Below are 20,234 nucleotides of genomic sequence, written 5' to 3'. Positions count from 1 at the left end.
ACATACAAAATATTTCAGTGATTCTTCATTTGAGATAGCTGGGTGAACATATACAAATAGTTACACATGCATGTGTAATACTCATGCATGCACCCCTTGTATAAAGAGTAACAAAGCAAACTCTCTAATCAAGAACAAATTTAGCCACACAAACACACACACACACACACACACACACACATATATATATGTATAAATCAAACAATTTAGATAACTACAAAGTCTAAGAATTATATTGACTTAAACAAAAGAATCTTGCCACATTGTTACTGACCAGATTGAGTTCTTCAAAGGGAAAACTTCAGCGAATCCCAAAGTAATTTACAAACAACGTTCCTTCTAATTGTTTTGCTGTGGGTGCAAGCAATGAGCACAAAAGGAAATGGCATTCATTTGTTTAGGTAGTCAGAGATGGGTATTTGTATGGATGAACACATACTTGCTACGAAAGATAAAATTTGTGTAAAGCAAAATTTTGCCTGCACACACACATGTATGCATTTATATATGCACACACACACACACACACACACACACACACACATATATATATATATATATATATATATATATATATATATATATATATATATATATATATATAAATATATATATATATTTGTGGTCGGCATTAGGAAGGTCATCCAGCTGTAGAAACTCTGCCAATTGGAAATATGCTGTGCGTGAGAAGACCCAGCAAGCCAAGTGAGACCTAAATCTAAGGCCGCAGCCAGTCCACTTATGCGTACCTTCCTTCTTTGATTGGACACTAAACTCCACTTGCGAAGACCTGTTGAGGCAAGTGAAATCAAAATCGAGTTAAATTTGACGTCTGGCACCCATGCCAATGTCGTCTCCCTCATTGGACACGAAACTCAGCTTGCGTAGACTTATTGGGGCAAGCGAAAGCGAAATTGTGATGGCACCTGTGCCCAGCGTTGCCTTTCTGGCACTTGTACCTGCGGCATGTGTAAAGATATTCGAGCGAGATCATTGCCAGTGCCCCTGGATTGGCTCTTGTGCGGGTGGCACATAAAATACACCATTTTGAGTATGGCCGTTGCCAGTACCGCCTGACTGGCCTTCTTGTCGGTGGCACGTAAAAGCACCCACTACACTCTCTGAGTGGTTGGCGTTAGGAAGGGCATCCAGCTGTAGAAACTCTGCCAGATCAGATTGGAGCCTGGTGTAGCCATCTGGTTTCACCAGTCCTCAGTCAAATCGTCCAACCCATGCTAGCATGGAAAGCGGACGTTAAACGACGGTGATGATGATGATGATGATGTATATATACTAGCAGAGATACCCGGCGTGGCCCGTGTTACATGCAATTGAAGAATTAGACTTTTCTGTTATATTTTCTGTAAGGAACTGGAATACATATGATTCGAATTTCATCAAAATTGCAGATGAGGGTTCTTTCCCTCTTTACACTCCCTAAAGAAATTCTAATCATGACACATGTATCCCATACTACTGATCTTTATTTGCAGATTCCAAAATTCCAGTCTTATGGAACCTGTTAAAAGGATTTTGCTCCTGAAAAATGGAGGTCATGGAGCTCTAAAATGTGGGAGTTAAGGCCTCTATTGGGGGTGGGTGTCTTAATGTCAACCAGAGAAGTTTAATTGTTGAGAATCTTTTTAACTTGGGTCTTATATGTATTGTTCGAATTTCTTTGAAATAGGAAATATATGTATGCTCACTGGGTTTGTAAAAGAGAGCAAAGCTACAGGAGACCAAAAGACAAATGATCACAATAAGCAGTCAGCTACCCTACCCTAGTTGTTACTACTCCTTAATGGTGGCATGGGTTAGATGGTTTGACTGAAATTGGTTAGCTAGAGCGTTGCACTAGGTTCCAGTATGATCTGGCAAGGTTTCTATGGCTGGATGCCCTTCCTAATGCCAACCAGTCTGAGAGTGTAGTGGGTACTTTTCACATGCCACCAACACAGGAGCCAGTCAGGCGGCCCTGGCATTGACCACATTCAGATGGTGCTTTTTACATGTCACTGGAACAGGGAACCAGTTAGGCGGCACTGGCATTAACCCATGCTTCAATGGTGCTTATTACATGCCACCAGAACAGGTGCCAGTCAGGCTCACTGGCATCGGCCGTAACTACAATTTCGATTTCACTTGACTCAACAGGTATTCTCAAGCACAGCGTATCTCAAAATTTATTTCTAATTACAATTGCTACAAATCTACAATAACAACTAACCCTTTCTAATCATTTACTAACTCCCTCTAATTTCTTACTCTCATAAGCTCCCTCTCCCCTTCTATCTTCCCTTTCTCTTTCTTTCTCTCTCTCTCTACCCCTCATTCTCCATTTCCCTCTTTCCCATTTGATTTTTTGGCAGCTAATCTTGTTTAAAACAACATTCTAAAATGTTTTTATCCTCTCCTTTCTCTAATCCACATGAAATCCACCAAAGTCCACAGCAGAAGTACTTGCCAAAGAAACCAAACTTTCAACAGATTTCTCTTTCATGGAGTACAACTCAAAAGGTAGGTCACTAGCTGATGCATTAGTCCTTCTTGAATACAGCATCTCTGCACTTTTGGTTTTTTTGGGTTTTTTTTATTTATTTATTTTTTTTTTTAATATATATTTTGCTTGCATCTTCATCAATAATCTCCTTTTCCACCTCTTCTTCTTTCTCCTTTTTCTCCTTTGCTGCTTCCTCCTCCCCTGATGCTTCACCATCATCGTCATCATCATCATCATCATCATCATCATCATCATCATCATCATCATCATCATCATCATTATCATCATTGCCATCATTATTACAGCTTTCTCAAAGGCGGTGACCTGGCAGAAACGTTAGCACACCAGGCAAAATGCTTAGAGGCATTTCATTCTGAGTTCAAATTCCACCAAGGTCGACTTTGCCTTTCATCCTTTTGGTGTCAATTAAATAAATACCTGTTATGCACTGGGGTCGATGAAATCGACAAGCCCCACTCCCCCAAATTTCAGGCCTTGCGCCCAGAAGAGAAAGGATTGTTATAGCTTTCTCAAAACTAGGCTCAACATATTTTGAAACTTCTGGAAAGTTTTGCAGATTTTTACAGTTCCAGTGATGACTTGTATCTGTAGTCTTCAAATCAGCTTTCGCCTTTCTGGTTTTGAGAAGCCTAATTTCTCAAGATTGGCATTTAGAGCAGTATGTTACATATCCCAGTGCCCCAATAATTACAGGTATAAACTTATTTATCAATCTTTCTATCGTATATGTATGTATACATGCAAATACATATACATACATATATCATCATCACAAATTAAGTTCTGTTTTCCATGCTGGCATGGGTTGGAAGAATTGACAGGTGCTAGCAAACCAGGAGACTGTTTCAAGCTCCAATGACTGCTTTGCTATGGTTTCTACAGTTTGATACCCTTCCATATGTCTAAATTAATATCTATATCTGAATCAGTCTATCTACATAAAATGCGTGACTTGGAAAAGTAATGTAGTACAGGACAGTTGACAAGAATAATACCAGAATGTTACCTTTGCAGATGGCTGAAGAATGTTGTTTTGAGTAAGAGTCAACCAGATTCAAGAAAGACTCATAACCTACAACCAGAAAGAAAATAAACAAAGTGACAAATAGTTATCAAATAAGAATTTCTAACTAATGTGCAAGGTTGTAAGTTTTCTAAGGAACAGAGTATAGTTTGGTTGTACAGATCTTTTCTATTCTAGGCACAAGGCCTGAAATTTTGAGGCGGTGGTGGGGCAGTCAATTAGATCAACCCTGTATTTGGATCTGGGATTGAACCTAGAATCATGCTGTAAGGAAGTAGATGTTTTACCACACAACCATGCCTACACCTTGAAAAGATAATCCTTAGCATAATGATGGCGCTGTAGTTCAGATGATTTGCTTTTCAGTAGAGTTCAGTACTTGTTGTTCTAAGTTCAAATTTCACTTTGTTTGAATTAGACATTCATGCTTCTGGAATCTCCTGCAATATACTGAAAAAGAAAACATCAATTAAAGATTTCTGGTACAAAAATTGGATGGGTGTCTGGTTGTTTAGCATCATTATTTGTTTGTCAACGGGTGAAATTAAATAAATTTATCATCAGGTTTCAATTCCCATCTGAAACCATTTACCTCCATTGCCATGGTTTTGTTGTCATCCACTCATTACAAATAACATTCTAGAAATTTTTTTATCTCAAACAGTGCTCTGTGACCAGTATGCTGCAGCACACTGATGTGCTATAGGACAATGTTAGGTGTGCCACAGTGTTACCTGAATATAATTTGTTTCCCTATACTTTTAGTTATATTTTTAGTCTAGGTGTGCCGCCAAATTTTGAAAAGAATATAAATGTACCACAAGTAAAAAAAAGATCACAGAGCACTGATCTAGATAATGAAAATATATTTCTTAAAGATAACATAGTCATTAAACAATATAAGATGAATTCTCAATTGCAGGATAATGCTAATAATATAGCCTGAACAGGATAAACTACCCCTCACCTACACTTTTCTCTGCAAAATAGGGGTAGTTTATCCTGTTCAGGCTATATTATTAACATTATCCTGCGATTGAGAATTTAAAATCACTTCTTTAACTTTCTAAGACATCTCAACGCTTCTAAAAGCAAACTTCGTTTGTTTGTTTACGTTCATTGTAATTTGAATTTTAATATAAGATGAAACTTATAAAAGCTACAGTCTCATTTCTTGCATCTCTTTATAAATTACAAACTGTGTGCAACTTACATCAAAGAAATCAATATTTCTTCCCTCACCAGGCAAAATTATTACAGAATTGGCAACTATCTATAAAAACAGTACATTTATTGCAATGGTGCAAGACAATGTTACGGCAGATAACATTTACAAAATCTCTGAGAGTAAATTCCTTGACAATCTGGCAATCACAGTTAATCGATTTGATAATATTTATATTCGGAAACTTCTGAAGAGTCCAGAGTTCCTTCGATTCCAGTATATTGGTAAGTGTACATTTTTCCTTTCTCTTTCTTTTAGAAAGGTCATGTTCTGTGCGGAAGATTGTAACATTTTATTCTAAGTCCTTCATTAAAGAAAGAATTAAGAGGAATGTATTAGTTATGTATTATTAATTAGTGTTTTTGTTTTTATTTTGCTTTTTTAATATCAATTGGATTTATTAGTCTGGTAGCAGGGATTAGCTTAGTCATTTACATAAATTATTGATGTGCAAGCAATCTTCACTTTCCATACTAAGCTTTCCTATGGCGTATATCCATAGCTTTTTAGCCACCACTACAATAGTAATTAAAATTTGCTAGATACATAAGACAACCACAAAATGTATGTCATGTTTATGTAACCTCATTGTGGACTGGAAATATTATGGCAGACAACATTTACAAAATCTGGACGTTGTTGTTTTTGGTATTATTTTATCTTTATCATCAATCAAGCTATAGGGACATAAACACACCAACACCTGTTGTCAAGCAATGGTGGAGGAAAAACACAAAAGCACAGATATATTCACACACTGATGCACATGCGCATGTGGGCATGCACGCGTGCACACACACACATGCACACGAATACACACACACATCACACCTGGACGAGTGTCTTCTACTATAGCCTCAGGCAGACCAAAGGAAGCCTTGTGAGTGGATTTGGTTGACGGAAACTGAAAGAAGCATGTCGTGTGTGTGTGTGTGTGTACGTGTGTGTGTGTGTGTGTGTGTGTGTGTGTGTGTGTGTGTGTGTGTGTGTGTGAATCTTTGTGTCTCTGTTTGTTCCCCACCATCACTTGACAACCAATGTTGGTGTGTTTATGTACCCGTAACTTAGTGGTTTGGCAAAAAAGACTGATAGAATAAGTACTAGGTTTGCAGAGAATAAATCCTGGAGTCGATTTCTTCAATTAAAACCCTTTAAGACAGTGCTCCAGCATGGCCACAGTCAAATGACTGAAATAAGGAAAAGAATAAACGAATAACTCTGATATGGCGGATGTTGCATTTTATGTGAGTGTGAGTGCATGTGTGAGTATGAGTGCATGTATGAGTGTAAGTGTATGTTTGAGTGTATGTGTATTAGTTTGTGCATGTATTTGTGTGTGATTTCTGTAGAACATAAGCACCAGTAACGCTTCAAGATCTGTATAACCAGGCTGTGAGCTGGCAGAAATGTTAGCATGCCGGGCGAAATGCTTAGCGGTATTTCGTCTGTCTTTACATTCTAAGTTCAAATTCTGCTGCCTTTCATCGTTTCAGGGTCGATAAATTAAGTACCAGTTGCATATTGGGTCGATCTAATCGACTGCCCCTGCCTGCCTCAAAATTTCAGGCCTTGTGCCTAGAATAGAAAAGATCTGTACAACCAAACTATACTCTGTTCCTTAGAAAACTTACACCCTTGCACATTAGTTAGAAATTCTTATTTGATAACTATTTGTCACTTTGTTTATTTTCTTTCTGGTTGTAGGTTATGAGTCTTTCTTGAATCTGGTTGACTCTTACTCAAAACAACAACTGAATTCCATGCTAAACATAATGGTATCTCTCAGCATTTCAACATTCATTCTTCAGCCATCTGCAAAGGTAACACTCTGGCATCATTCTTGTCAACTGTCCTGTACTACATTACCTTTCCAAGTCACACATTTTATGTAGATAGACTGATTCAGATATAGATATAAATTTAGACATATGGAAGGGCATCAAACTGTAGAAACCATAGCAAAGTAGTCATTGGAGCTTGAAACAGCCTGAAACAAGTAAAAAAATGAAAGAATAAAACAACAACAACAACAACACACACACACACACGTTCATATATTCGAAAAAGAAGCACAGTGGAACATTAGAGCAGCAGGATATTTAGAAGGTTGTTTGTTATGGTTGGTCACATATATATAAAGTGTATAGGTGAATTGTGAGGCTCAAAAGGCTGGAGGCATATAACCCTCCAGCTACTTGAGTCTGATGAGTCACTTTATAGGTGCAAAACCAATGGTCGCTCTCTGACCTGCCATAACAAACAACCTTATATATATACCATCATCATCATCATCATCATTTAGCATCTGCTTTCCATGGTGGCATGGGTTAGCTGGTTTGACTGAAATTGGTTGGCTAGAGCGTTGCACCAGGTTCCAATCTGATTTGGCATGGTTTCTACAGTCCTAATGCCAACCACATCAAGAGTATAATGGACGCTTTTTTACGTGCCACCAACACAGGTGCCAGTTATGTGACACTGGCATTGGCCACGACTATGATTTCACTTGGCTTGACAAGTCTTCTCAAGCATGACATATCACCAAAGGTTTTGGTCACTAATAATTGCCTCCATGAGGCCCAACGTTTGAAGGGTGCTTCTTACATGCCACCAGCACGGGTGCCTATTACATGACACTAGCATCAGCCACAATTATAGTTTCACTTGGTTTGATAGGTCTTCTCATGTACAGCATATTGCCAAAGGTCTCTGTCACCTGTCATTGCTTCCGTGAGGCCCAATGTTTGAAGATCATGCTTCACCACCTCATCCCATGTCTTCTTGACTCTACCTCTTCTTCAGGTTCCCTCAACAGTTAGATATTGGCACTTTTTTACACAGCTGTCCTCGTCCACATACATCACATGCCCAGACCTGCAGAGTTGTCTCTCTTGCACACCACATCTGATGACTTTTATGCCCAACTTTTCTCTCAAGATGTTTTGTCATACATGCACACTGACACTGCACATCCAGCGAAGCATACTAGCTATCTATCTGTCTATTTATCTATCGATCTATCCATCTATCTATCTATTTTTTTTTACGATCCCTTTTGATCAAAAATCTACCCTCCCCTTTTTTTCTTCCTTCTCCTCCCCAAAAAGAAAAGCTCTACTTTGTAACTTGTCCCCTCTGTGTTCAGCCTTTTGTGGCTAATAAAGAAACATATCTATCTATCTATACACACACACACACACACACACACACACACACATATATATATATATATATATATATATATATATATATATATATATATATACTGATAGTTAAGTGTCCTCAAATACTTTTTGAATCCTGCATAAGTCACTCATACACACAAATAGAGCTCTGCTAAACATTCTAATTCTGAACCTATGAATATTTTAAATTTTTAGATCCTTTCCTTGGCAATGGTGACATTTTATCCAGAATCCCAGTGGAATCCATATCAAACAGAACATCCTGATGAAAGTCAGGTATTTTTTTGTTTATTTTTCAATGTTATATAGAGATTTCACAGTTATTTCAACATTTAACCCATCAGAATTCAGATTACTCAGAAACTATTTTTGGCTGGTCAAATAACCCTTACAAGAATTGGCCATGTGATTAGTTGAAAGAAATTAAAACCTTCCTGTACCAAACCATCTCATTTAACTTCTTCAGCTGCTTAACTGTTTTTACCATAACGATCAAATTAGTATAAGTGTTTAATGCATGGAGCCTCATAAAGCTAGTTAGAAATAATTATGCAATACAGATGAAAAATGTTATAAATTATAGTTACTATTATTTTCTTTGGGTAGGGTTTGTCAGAACTATTAGAGTCAGACAAACTAGCTTGATATATACTTTCAGCCCTTTGTTCTGAGATCAAATATGCTTTTGTCCTTCCAAGAGTGGATCAATGAAATACAGTATCTGTCAGGAACAAAAGTTGATTTAATCATTAATTATACCCTCACTAAAAATATGTGGCTTGGAGCTAATGTTAAAATACAAATATTTTATTTTCATTTTCTTTTTCTAGGAAGTATGGGAGACAGCTCAAGGCATTGTTCTGACCTTATTTGTCAAGCATAGTATCCAAAGTGAAAGAATAGAGTTTTTACATTTGAGTCACTGTGCTCATTTTTTTTTTTTAATCTCAACACATATGTAGTTTTGCATGTTTATTATGAAAATGACATTCATTTCTTGGAGAAATTAATAATAAAGAAGTTATGAATCTTTTACGGTTAAAATTTTTGGTAATTTTACCCATTCAGATGCCTCAACTATCAACATACCAGATATTGTAACTACTTTGCATTGACAATCTCATAGGGAACTCCCACTTTTTTTTAATACTGTTGAAAACATTAGGATTTAGAGTTTAAGGTTAGTGCTTAAGGTTCTCTTAAAGTTTTATAATGCTTTGCTTTCCTTTCATTAAATGTTTTCATCTTTGAGAGTTTCATAATATTCTGAATTTCTTCTTTTTTTTAACATGACAATTGCTTTTTCTAGTACAACAATAGTGGAGGCTAAAACTTTCTCCCTGGACAAAGACCATAGTTTATATAGCTTGTTGCAATCCATTTGATGTACATATTGCTATTTTAACCTAATACTGCTTCAATTGCATATTACAGATTTTTATTCAGCCAGTCAGCTAATTGCAACATCAGTGATTTTTCAATCAGTTTTCCTATATCAATGGTGATAAAAAAAAATTGTCTTAGCATGCAACTGCCAATGTGTACATGCTACTGATAAAGCCCAAATAAGACAGGAATATGTGTTTAGCATTCTCATCTCTGCTACTGGATGATTTTCATCTGCTACTGATATATTTGTATTATTTATACAATACAAAGGGTGTTCATTAAAGATTTCCCCTGACCCACTTCTGGTTATTGCAGAAAACAGAACATGCACAAGTATAATCATACATGTCTCTACATGTTACATTGAAAATCGTAGCTTTCCACTGGTATTCATTTGTCTTTTATGGCTGCTGAAGTGGACTTAGGTATTATAATGGAGGCAGTTGAATGCAGATCAGTGATCAGGTTCTTATACATAAAAAGTTGTATAGCAAAAGAGACTTTCAATGAGATAAAAGAAGTTTATGGTGACGATACACCATCATATAACATAGTCAAGCACTGGCATCGCCAATTTCAAATGTTGTTGGACATAAGTGGAAATTGCTCTTACTCCTGGACAATCACATTTCATCATTGATGACAACACCATCCATAAAGTGGAAGCCACCATTTTGGAGGATCGCCACATAACTATTTGGTAACTAGCCCAAGAAGTGGAGATAAGTGTAAGGTCCATGGAAAAAAATCATTCACAACCATGTGCACATGCAGAAGTTGTCTGCATGATGGATTCATTAGATGCTCACACCTTTTCAGAAGCAAGAACAAGTCAATTGCTCCCAGGCTCTTTTGGCAATGTGCCAAGAAAACAAGGAGGACTTTTTTGGCAGACTTTTTACACAGGATGAAACATGGGTCCATCACTATGATCCTGAGACTAAAGTTCAATTGAAGCAATGGAAACATAACTCATCACCTCCAAAGAAGGCTCATGTCCAATCCTCAGCAGGTAAGGTGATGCTCACAGTCTTTTGGGACCAGCATGGAGTAGTGATGACAAATTTTCTGGCAAAGGGTACCACAATTAATGGGGCATATTATGCTTCTTTGCTGCAGAAATTGTGGGACACCATCAAAGCAGAGGGGCATGACATGCTGACCAAAGGAGTCTGCCTCCTCCAAAAAAATGCCCCAGTTCACAATGCACATGTTGCCCAGATGAAAGCACACTTCTGCGGCTATGAAATCCTTCTTCATCCCTCTTACTCTCCTGACCTCACACCATCTGACTTCCACCTCTTTCCAACCATGAAGTCTTTTTTGAAAGGGGAGCACTTTTCAGATGATGATGAACTTATTTCTGAGGTAAAGTCTTGGCTCCAGATGCAACCTACTGACTTCTACTGATGAGGTCTTCACAGCTGCATAAAGCAATGGGAGAAGTATGTCACCATTGGTGGTGGCTATGTAGAGAAGGACTAATAATTATGCCGTTTCCTTTATCCCAGTCCTTGGGAAGTGGATCAGGAGAAATCTTTAATGAACAGCCCTTGTATGTCCATAAGATATATTTTTTATGAATGAATACTGTGTCTGATTCGGCTTTTTATGATGTATTTACATTAAGTATAATACACAGATAGCTATTCATAACTTTCGTATTATTTATTTCTCAAAAGAAAATGGTATTTTTATAATTAGCATTCAAAACTACATCTGTGGAAAAAATATTTTTTTTAAAGACGAAGCATAGTAATTCAAATGGAAAAGATCTGAAAGAATTGCTAAGTAGATCAGAATACTGTACATTTGTTAGTATAGTTATACCAGATGTATTTCTTTAACTAAGTCATTCCAACATGTAATTCTGCTGATATTCTCATTGGTTTTCTGAAGATTTCTTTCAGATCAGACAATCACCCATTAAACATCTTCAAGATAACTGACCAAAAATTACTCTTCAAAGTAAGTTAATGACATATTACTATACTAAAGGAAAACTAGTAGAGTCTAATAAAACCAGTCGTGGTCTACACTGGACCATAAAATATCAGCTAATTAACTTCATTAATTGAATATAATTGTGTTCAGCAAAATTTCACTCAGATTTTGTTTGATATGAGACTGTGGTGGAAAAACATTGGCCAAAGTGCCATGTAATAGGGTTGAACCTGAAACTAGGTAGTTGAGAAGCATACTTCTTAACTACACAGCCATTACCTTTGTTCTAGTCTGACAAATTTGTGAAACTATTTAAATATGTGAAATTAATATTTGAGATTCCTCTCTACTTCATAATCTGTATTGTTGTACATATGTTGTACCAGTCAATATTTGAATACTTTTCCATCTTTTGGGTGATGGACACCAAGAGTCTCATAAATAGCAAGGCAGCAAATTGGCAGAATCATTAACATGCCAGACAAAATGCTTAGTGGTGTTTTGTCCGTCTTTTTGTTCTGAGTTCAAATTCTACCAGGCTCAGCTTTGCCTTTCATTCTTTCAGGGTCAACAAAATAAGAACCAATTGAGTGCTGGGGTTGATGTAATCAACTTACCCACTCTCCTGAACTTGCTGGCCTTGTGCCAAAATTTAAAACCAATATTTGAATACTTTACTATTTGCTTATGTTTCAGGATAACCAAACTGATAAGTCTATTCAGGTGACAACTACAGTAAAAGGCCCTTTCTACTCAGACACTAGAGATCTTTTGCCTTGGAACCTTGTTCGTATTGATGTAAAGCATCTCATACGTCAGGTAGGATTAATTTATGGTAACATATTGAGTTACTTCCCTTCAATTGTGTGACCATTTATAATTAATTTTATTTAACTAACTCTGTCTTAATAAGATTTTCACTACAGGCTAGTCCAGCTGCTGCCATCTGGTCAATAAACCATGTGTAAAGTCTTTGCTAATCTTATCTAATCATTGATATCATTATAGCATAACATGACATTTATCAAGTTAAATCAAAGAAACTGTTAAATAAACTGAAGGTTTATTTTCTCTGTTTATTATTTTTTAATAAGACAGGCTTACTTGGGTAGTTAAGAACTTTGCTTCTCAACCATCTGGCTTCAGGTTCAATCTAACTACATGAGTTCTTTGGCAAGTGTCTTCCACTATTCTACTATTGCCCTGATTGACCATGCCTTTTGAGAGAATTCGGAAGACAGGACTGAAAGCTTGTTATATATACATATACATATACATACATATACATATACATACATATAACTCTGCCAAATCAGATTGGAGCCTGGTGTAGCCATCTGATTTCACCAGTCCTTAGTCAAATCGTCCAACCCATGCTAGCATGGAAAGCGGACGTTAAACAACGACGACGATGATGATATATATATATATATATATATATATATATATATATATATATATATATATATATATATTATGAATGTATGTATGTTATATATGCATGTATATATGTATAGGTGCAGGCATGGTTGTATGCTTAAGAAGTTTGTTTCGCAACCACATGGTTTCAGGTTCATTGACAGAAACTGAAAGAAAACTATTGTGTGTAAATGTGTATGTTTGTGACTTCTTGTCTTGATATTGCATGTGTCACTGTCATACAAGAAGTATCATTCATTTCCATCATTATGTGTAGACATGTCTGGCCATGAGGAAATATTACCTGGCCTGGAAACAGGTGAGGTCTGGCGATAGGAAGGGTATCTGACCACAGAAAATCCACCTCAGTAAACTCCATCCAACCCATGCAAGCATGGACCAGTAGATGCCAAAATCATAATGACAATGATATCCTCATTAGTGTTACATTTTCAAGGCGGTGAGCCAGCAGAATCGTTAGCATAGTGGGCGAAATGCTTTGCAGTATTTCCTCTGCCCCTACGTTCTGAGTTCAGATTTCACCAATGTTGACTATGCCTTTCATCCTTTCAGGGTCAATTAAATAAGTACCAGTTACATACTGGGGTCGATGTAATCAACTTAATCCCTTCCCTCAAGCTGCCCTTGTGGCAAAAATTTGAAATCATTATTGTTACATTTTTAAAGGTTGATCACCATTTTGAATCCTTTCGTGATGGCCATTCCAGAAAGTACAGTCTCCATTGCAACTCAACAAACAGTCATCATTATGATGTGTATCTTCAACGTAAAACTGATGGTTTCATTATTCCCTACGGAGATGTTCACAGTAAGTATATACAAATTTTATCAAAGACTCAATCATCATATCTTAACCCTTCAGCATTCCAATTACTCTGTCAAAACGTATTGCTTGTTTACTTGTTGAAGAGATAAACCCAGAAAGACATGAGACGAGGTGATAAGCTTTGATCTTTGGACGTTGAGTCTCATGGAGGTGATGACAAGTGATCAAGATTTTTGGAAATTTGCTGTGCTTGAGAAGACACATCAAGTCAAGAGAAATTATAGTTGTGGCCAGTCCCGATGACACATAAAAAGCACCCATACCAGTGACATGTAAAGGACACCCACTACACACTTGGAGTGATTAGCATTAGGAAGGGCATCGAGCTGTAGAAACCAAGCCAAATCAGACCTAAGTCTGGTACAGCTCTCTGGCTTAGCAATCCCAGTCAAATAATCTAACCAACATGGAAATGGTCACTAAATGGTGGTGGTGGCAGCGGTGGTGGTGGCGGTGGCAGCGGTGGTGGTGGCGGTGGTGGTGGCATTTGTTGCTGGTGGTGTCATTTTGGTGCTGGCTGTCCACAAACAATGCACTGGGGTGGTACCTTCAATTGTCAAGCAATTCTCTAAGTATTCTAGCAGTTCGAAGGAGTGTTATTTTCTGTAACTGCCTGATCCTGATGTTTTCCCAAATGTCAGATTACAAACCTATTTTTTTTATTTTGCAGCTATAACATTAATCACTCTTCTTCGGTCAGGACTTTTACCAAAAATCCGTCACAAATTATACAAGAACTTCCTACAACTACCACTTTATGAAGATATGGCACCATGGAACATAGGTACAAGAATCACTTTTCTTTTCATCCCATCTGAGAGCAAGTTAGCGTTTTATTGATTTTAAGTGTCACTAATTTAGTTAAATGTTATTAAATTCAAATTACTGTTAAGTAATGTAGTCTGGTATGTATTAGTAATTAGTCTCAACTGTAGTCAGTTCTGTACAGTTTCCTCTACTCAAATTCACCCACAAGGTTTTGGTTTGACCTGAGGTAATGATATATGCACTTGCCCTAGATGCCATACATTGGGATCGAACCCAGGACCTCATTTTTACAAAATGAACTTCTTAACCACTTAGCCAGGCCTACTACATATATGAACAACATTACAGTAGAGAATACAAAAATACTACAATACACACAAGAATACTAAAATGTTGACAACACCACAGCATTGACCACAAATATAACTCCATTCTTTTTCTTTAGTATTTTCAGCTGGCCACCTTGAATACATTGACTATGATACAAGGAACAAAACCTACACCTCCCTTGTGCCTCTGCTCTATCAGGTAACATTGTTGTATATTTGTATACATGCGTGTGTGTGCACATGTGTGTTTGGGTGTACAAATCAGAGATTGAGTATTCAGTACATATAGTGTGTGTGTACATATACACTGCCCACACACCTCGAGCAAGTGTCTAACCTGTCGTGAGTGTGTGTGTGTGTGTTTCTCCTTGTATTGACATCAAGAGAAAGTTTTATGTGGTTGTCACGACCTTACAGGCAGTGTCAATCATTTCCAACCCTCTGATCTTCTGAGAGAACATGTCTACATGTCCAGCCATGGGGAAATACTACCTAACTTGTAAACAGGTGAGTGTTGGCAGCAGGAAAGGCATCCGGACAAGAAAATCTGTCTGGATAAACACCATCTGACCAATGCAGGCATAGAAAAGTGGACAGTAAGATGATTATAATTTTATATATATATGTATTTATGTATGTATGTATGTATGTATGTATGTATGTATGTGCGTGTGTGAAATTTGACTGGTGACTACTGTTGCTGCCATCTACGGTAGCTTTCAGAATAAGAGGCAGAGAGAATGAGAGTTTGCTTAGAAATCGAAGAGAGGGAGAAATTCGCTCAAGGGGAGAGAACCAATGAGAAATTTTTTTTTTTTTGCCTATGCCAGTGCCACCTGACTGGTACTCATGCCAGTGGAACATAAAAATCACCCACTACACTCTTGGAGTGGTTGGCATTAGGAAGAGTATATAGCTATAGAAACCTTGCCAAATCAGATTGGAGCCCAGTGTGGCCTCCCGGTCTGCCAGTTCTTAATCAAACCATCTAACCCATGCCAACATGGAAAGTTGTCGTTAATTGACAACAACAATGATGATATATATATATATATATATATATATATATATATATATATATATGAACATATAAGAAACAAGTTAAAAATAATGGTCATTACATATAATTCACCATCATTTTTAACTTGTTTCTTATATATCACTCTGTGAAAGCAAGTTTATCTGGAGCCCATCCATAAATTTACTATATAGAATTGTGATGAACCATAACTTGGAACATTACCAAAAGATCACTAGGAGTTTTTCGCTAATCTAATTGATATTGATAGCCTGGTGTGCCAACAGAGAGCTTATGGATTATTTTTCCCAAATTGATAATCCCTCACTATATATATAATAATGTGTTGTTTTTTTTTAATACTTTTATTTTACAAAATTAAGGTAAACAAAGTTCTTTTTTAATCTAAAATACACTCTCTTTCATTTTCTACAATGCTCTTCCATCTACCTGGTAGATATGCAAGGCCCCTCTTCCAAAATTCTCCTCCAGAAAAATGCTCCTCCAGTACTGTTCTGACCTCATCTACAAAATTCATATTTTTTCCGTCCAAATGATTTTGAAGACTGTGGAATAAATGGTAATCAGATGGAGCAATGTCCACTGAATATGGTGAGTGGGGCATCGTTTCCCATTCAAAACTGCTCCAGCCTTTGGAATGTCATCCTTGCTGTATGTGGCTGAGCATTATCCTGATGGAAGAACGCCTTTCCTTTTGAAACCAAAAATGGTTGTTTTTCTTCTAGTACTGACTTAAGCCACTCAAGCTGCTCACAGTCTGTGGTGTATGCATGTGATTAGTAGTAAACGGCTTACCTCGTCTTCCTTCCACCACACGAGCCTGTCCTGTGGTATCCTGTCCTCACGCCTGGCCCAACCCGAAGAACACTAGAAATAGCAGCTGCCTCTCCCTCACCTGGACAATCGCCTCGCACGTCTTCGCGTCGCAACGACCCCACTCGAAAAGTGCACAAAATGCCAATCATGGCTCCCTCTTCCCCTCTTCCGGTCAGCTCCCAGTTCCAGTCAGCTCCAGGTGCCGGTCAGTGGTCAGCTCCCCAGTCGCTGATGTCATACCACATAGTAGATCTCCTTTTTTATCGTTTGGTTTGGGTTTAAAAGTTCACAACGGACTAAACCGTTCATATCTCACCAAACAGATAACAACACCTTACATGGGTGAAGACCTTCTTTGGCCTGGGGTACTAGTGTTTCTTCCACTGTCTTCAGCACTTAACATTTTTATAGAGAACCCATTTCTCATCACCAGTCACTATTCAGTTCAAAAAAGGTTCATTCATGGGACATGGCAACAAATAAGAGCACACATTCTCTCTCTATGTATGATTAGACTTGGAAAGTTTGTGAGGAACCCATTTAACCAATTTGCTAACTTCTCTGATGGCACACAGGTGTTGATGAATGGTTGAATGACCAAATCCAAGCTTCTCTGCTAGTTCTTCAACAGTTATGATAGAATTTTGCTCCACCAGGGTTTGCAGGATATCCTTGTTGAGCTCAACAGATCTTCCAGGACGAGGCTTGTCTTCTTGGCTCTGAATTTCTGGAATCACCGTTGACAATGGCTTACGCTTATTGTCCAATATCCATATAGTGCATTAATATCCCTCACATTTTCCATTGTGTTGAGGACTTTATTGAACTCATAAAACAAAATATGCCAAATATACTCCTTTGTCGCTTCTATTATAGCTTTGAAAAAGTGACTGTTAAAATCGAACCGCACTCTTCAAAACTTGCACTAAGAATAAGGACAAGGTAGATTTACTACCTGCTTTTATAGCAAGTTGATGTAGGTAGTTTATCCCGTCCCCCTCTGACTTTTAGTTCATGCAATTGAAAAAGAACCACATTATTTATGTTACAACCCAATATATATATATGATGATGATGATGATGATATATATATGTATATATATATATATACAATTTTCTAAGCCTTTATTTTTTTTTTTTTGCCATGCATATAATCAATGCAGTTCTCTATTACAGCTCCTTGCTTTATTGATGAATTATAAACGGACTGTCACAGACTTTGGTCAATGTAAAGGTAATAGCAAGTAAGTAAATTTTACATAAAACAGTCAGAAAGAATATCTATTTGGTCTGCCATCTGCTAAATTAGCCAAAACTAGCTCAATTCACATCATACCAGCTCAAAAAAAAAACAAATAAATAAACAAAAGCTGCATTGAATAAGTGGTTCCTAGATACACTGTACCTGAATAAAAAAAAAAATGAACAACAAAATGGTTATAGCTGAAATTACTTTGATCGTAGATCTGCTTAGTCAGGTCTGATCTATGGTGAAATAAGAACAATACATTAACTTCATATGAAACATGATTTGAAATATATAAAGAAATGGTAAAGTATATATTGTACAACCTGAATATATATATATATATATATATATATATATATATATCGCCGAGCAAACACACGAACTTACTTTGTCCCGCTTCCTGTTTGTTGCTTCACAGCGTTCAATATACACATTAGTTGGACTGGTGTCCACATTTTGTTTGTTGCTTTCACTACATTTTGGCTGAGTTTGCTCCAGCTGTCTTGTGAGTCATCTTAATACCTTGCCTAGGATTGAACTCAGAACCTCTATGTGACTGCACTGCATTTCTTAACACCTTTATCTACTATGCTATGCACATGTGTGTAACATATACACACACAAACACATATAATTAACTTTAATTTATTTCACATTTTTCCTATTACTTTGATAATTAAAAATCAATTTTTCATATTTATGTTACAAGCACCAACTGATCACTTCCACTAAACACTTTGTCTATTCTAGGACCCAGTTTGGATTTGGGCTAATATCAGACTGTGTTGCAAGTAACTTCTCAGGACCATGTTTGGTAAGTTCTTCTTACTTAACCCTTCTATTATCTTGGAAAATATAGCTATATACATAAATATAAATACTATAATAAAGAAAGCTGCTTATTAATTAGTTATGAGCAGGTTTTACAAAAAAGAAAACAATTAAAGTCTACACTATTTAGAAAATTCTTAAAATTTTCAATTTTAATATATACATTTTTTTTCATCAAAATGTGGTTTAAAACCACAGCTATTTCCTTGCAAAGCTCTCTCTCTCTCTCTCTCTCTTTCTCCATCTTTTCTTTATCATTTCTACTCCTATTAGTCTTTCTATTTCCTTATGAATCTTTCTCTTATTTTTATCCTTTCATTTTTTGCCTCTTCTCACTCTCACTGTATCCTTTCCCCTGTTATTTCATTTAATATTTTTCAGCATTCCCTAGCACATTCTGTTCCAATTTCTTTTCTTAGAATGTTCTCTCTCTCTCTCTCTCTCTCTCTCCTGCCTTTATTCAAGTGTTTTCATTAAAGATACGAGATCACAAAAGTTTTCTCTGAGAATATTTGTGAGTTTTTACACTATAATAATCAGATCAAAATTACTTACAAAATTTTACATTTCAACTTGGCCAATAAACAAGCACACCACAGCAGTTATACCACCCGGATATACCACCCTTCAAATGGAGCTTCTGCTAGCATATACAAATGATGAGTGAAGTTTACATTTATTCCATGGATAATAGCTGTTTCAACAACTTGCCTTTGATCAAATACCATTTGATCTGTGTAACATAATACAATAAATTATTCACCTGACAACCTGTTGTGGTTCAGCACAGCATCCTGTTGCACTTGGAACATCCAATGCAAGCATTGAAAATAAACGCTAGAGTGAAACATTCATAGGAAACGTGTTTATCATAATTTCTCCAACATTTAATCAGTCTATCATAACTAGTGAGTACAGTAGTAACCACATTATTATACTAGAAGCAGACTGGGTTATGATATTCTATGTGGAGCTCTGAACTTATCAATATCTTTTGTACATCAAACCTTACACTCCAAGATATTCTTTACTCTTTACTTGTTTCAGTCATTTGACTGTGGCCATGCTGGAGCACCGCCTTTAGTCGAACAAATCGACCCCAGGACTTATTCTTTGGAAGCCTAGTACTTATTCTAGCAGTCTCTTTTGCCAAACCACTAAGTTACGGGGACGTAAATACACCAGCATTGGTTGTCAAGCGATGGTGGGGGGACAAACACACACACACGATTGACCGTTGACTGAACACTATTCAATTTTTTTTCTCCGTGTTTTTTCTCCTTGTCTCCGTATTCTTTCTGTTGAAGAGCGTAGCTCGAAACGTCAAATACTTTCCGTATTCCCGAGCGTCATACTAATATATACTTTTGTTATTTACACCACCTGTCCTCGTCTGTTGTTATTTTTTGTATATTCTCCCATATATATATATATATATATATATATATATATGGGAGAATATATGAAAAAAAAAACGACAACAGACAAGGACAGGTGGTGTAAACAACAAAAAGATGTATTAGTTTGACGCTTGGGAATACAGAAAGTCTTTAACGTTTCAAGCTACGCTTTTCAACAGAAAGAATACGGAGAAAACAAGGAGAAAAAAATTGAATGGTTTGGTCAGCGATCAATCATGGCTTCTATA

General features: G+C 36.8%; 1 protein-coding gene and 1 pseudogene across 1 annotated transcript in view; both read left to right on the top strand.

Annotated features, from left to right (window-relative positions):
- LOC106878138 (uncharacterized) overlaps nt 1-20,234 on the top strand; it is a 56,731-nt gene that overhangs the window by 29,807 nt on the left and 6,690 nt on the right. Inside the window, exons 17-27 of the mRNA XM_089355543.1 lie at nt 2,445-2,517; nt 4,791-4,994; nt 6,475-6,590; nt 8,151-8,231; nt 11,244-11,312; nt 11,985-12,107; nt 13,395-13,536; nt 14,225-14,338; nt 14,768-14,850; nt 17,683-17,750; nt 18,506-18,569. Coding sequence (XP_089211669.1) covers nt 2,445-2,517; nt 4,791-4,994; nt 6,475-6,590; nt 8,151-8,231; nt 11,244-11,312; nt 11,985-12,107; nt 13,395-13,536; nt 14,225-14,338; nt 14,768-14,850; nt 17,683-17,750; nt 18,506-18,569 — 1,137 coding nt within the window. The remainder of the gene's footprint in view (nt 1-2,444; nt 2,518-4,790; nt 4,995-6,474; nt 6,591-8,150; nt 8,232-11,243; nt 11,313-11,984; nt 12,108-13,394; nt 13,537-14,224; nt 14,339-14,767; nt 14,851-17,682; nt 17,751-18,505; nt 18,570-20,234) is intronic.
- LOC149134780 (histone-lysine N-methyltransferase SETMAR-like) lies at nt 10,113-10,961 on the top strand (annotated as a pseudogene).

The sequence above is a fragment of the Octopus bimaculoides genome, chromosome 7, assembly GCF_046866305.1.
Source record: "Octopus bimaculoides isolate indiv1 chromosome 7, ASM4686630v1, whole genome shotgun sequence".
NCBI classification, from domain to species: Eukaryota; Metazoa; Mollusca; class Cephalopoda; order Octopoda; family Octopodidae; genus Octopus; species Octopus bimaculoides.
This window is presented reverse-complemented; position numbering and strand designations above follow the sequence as displayed.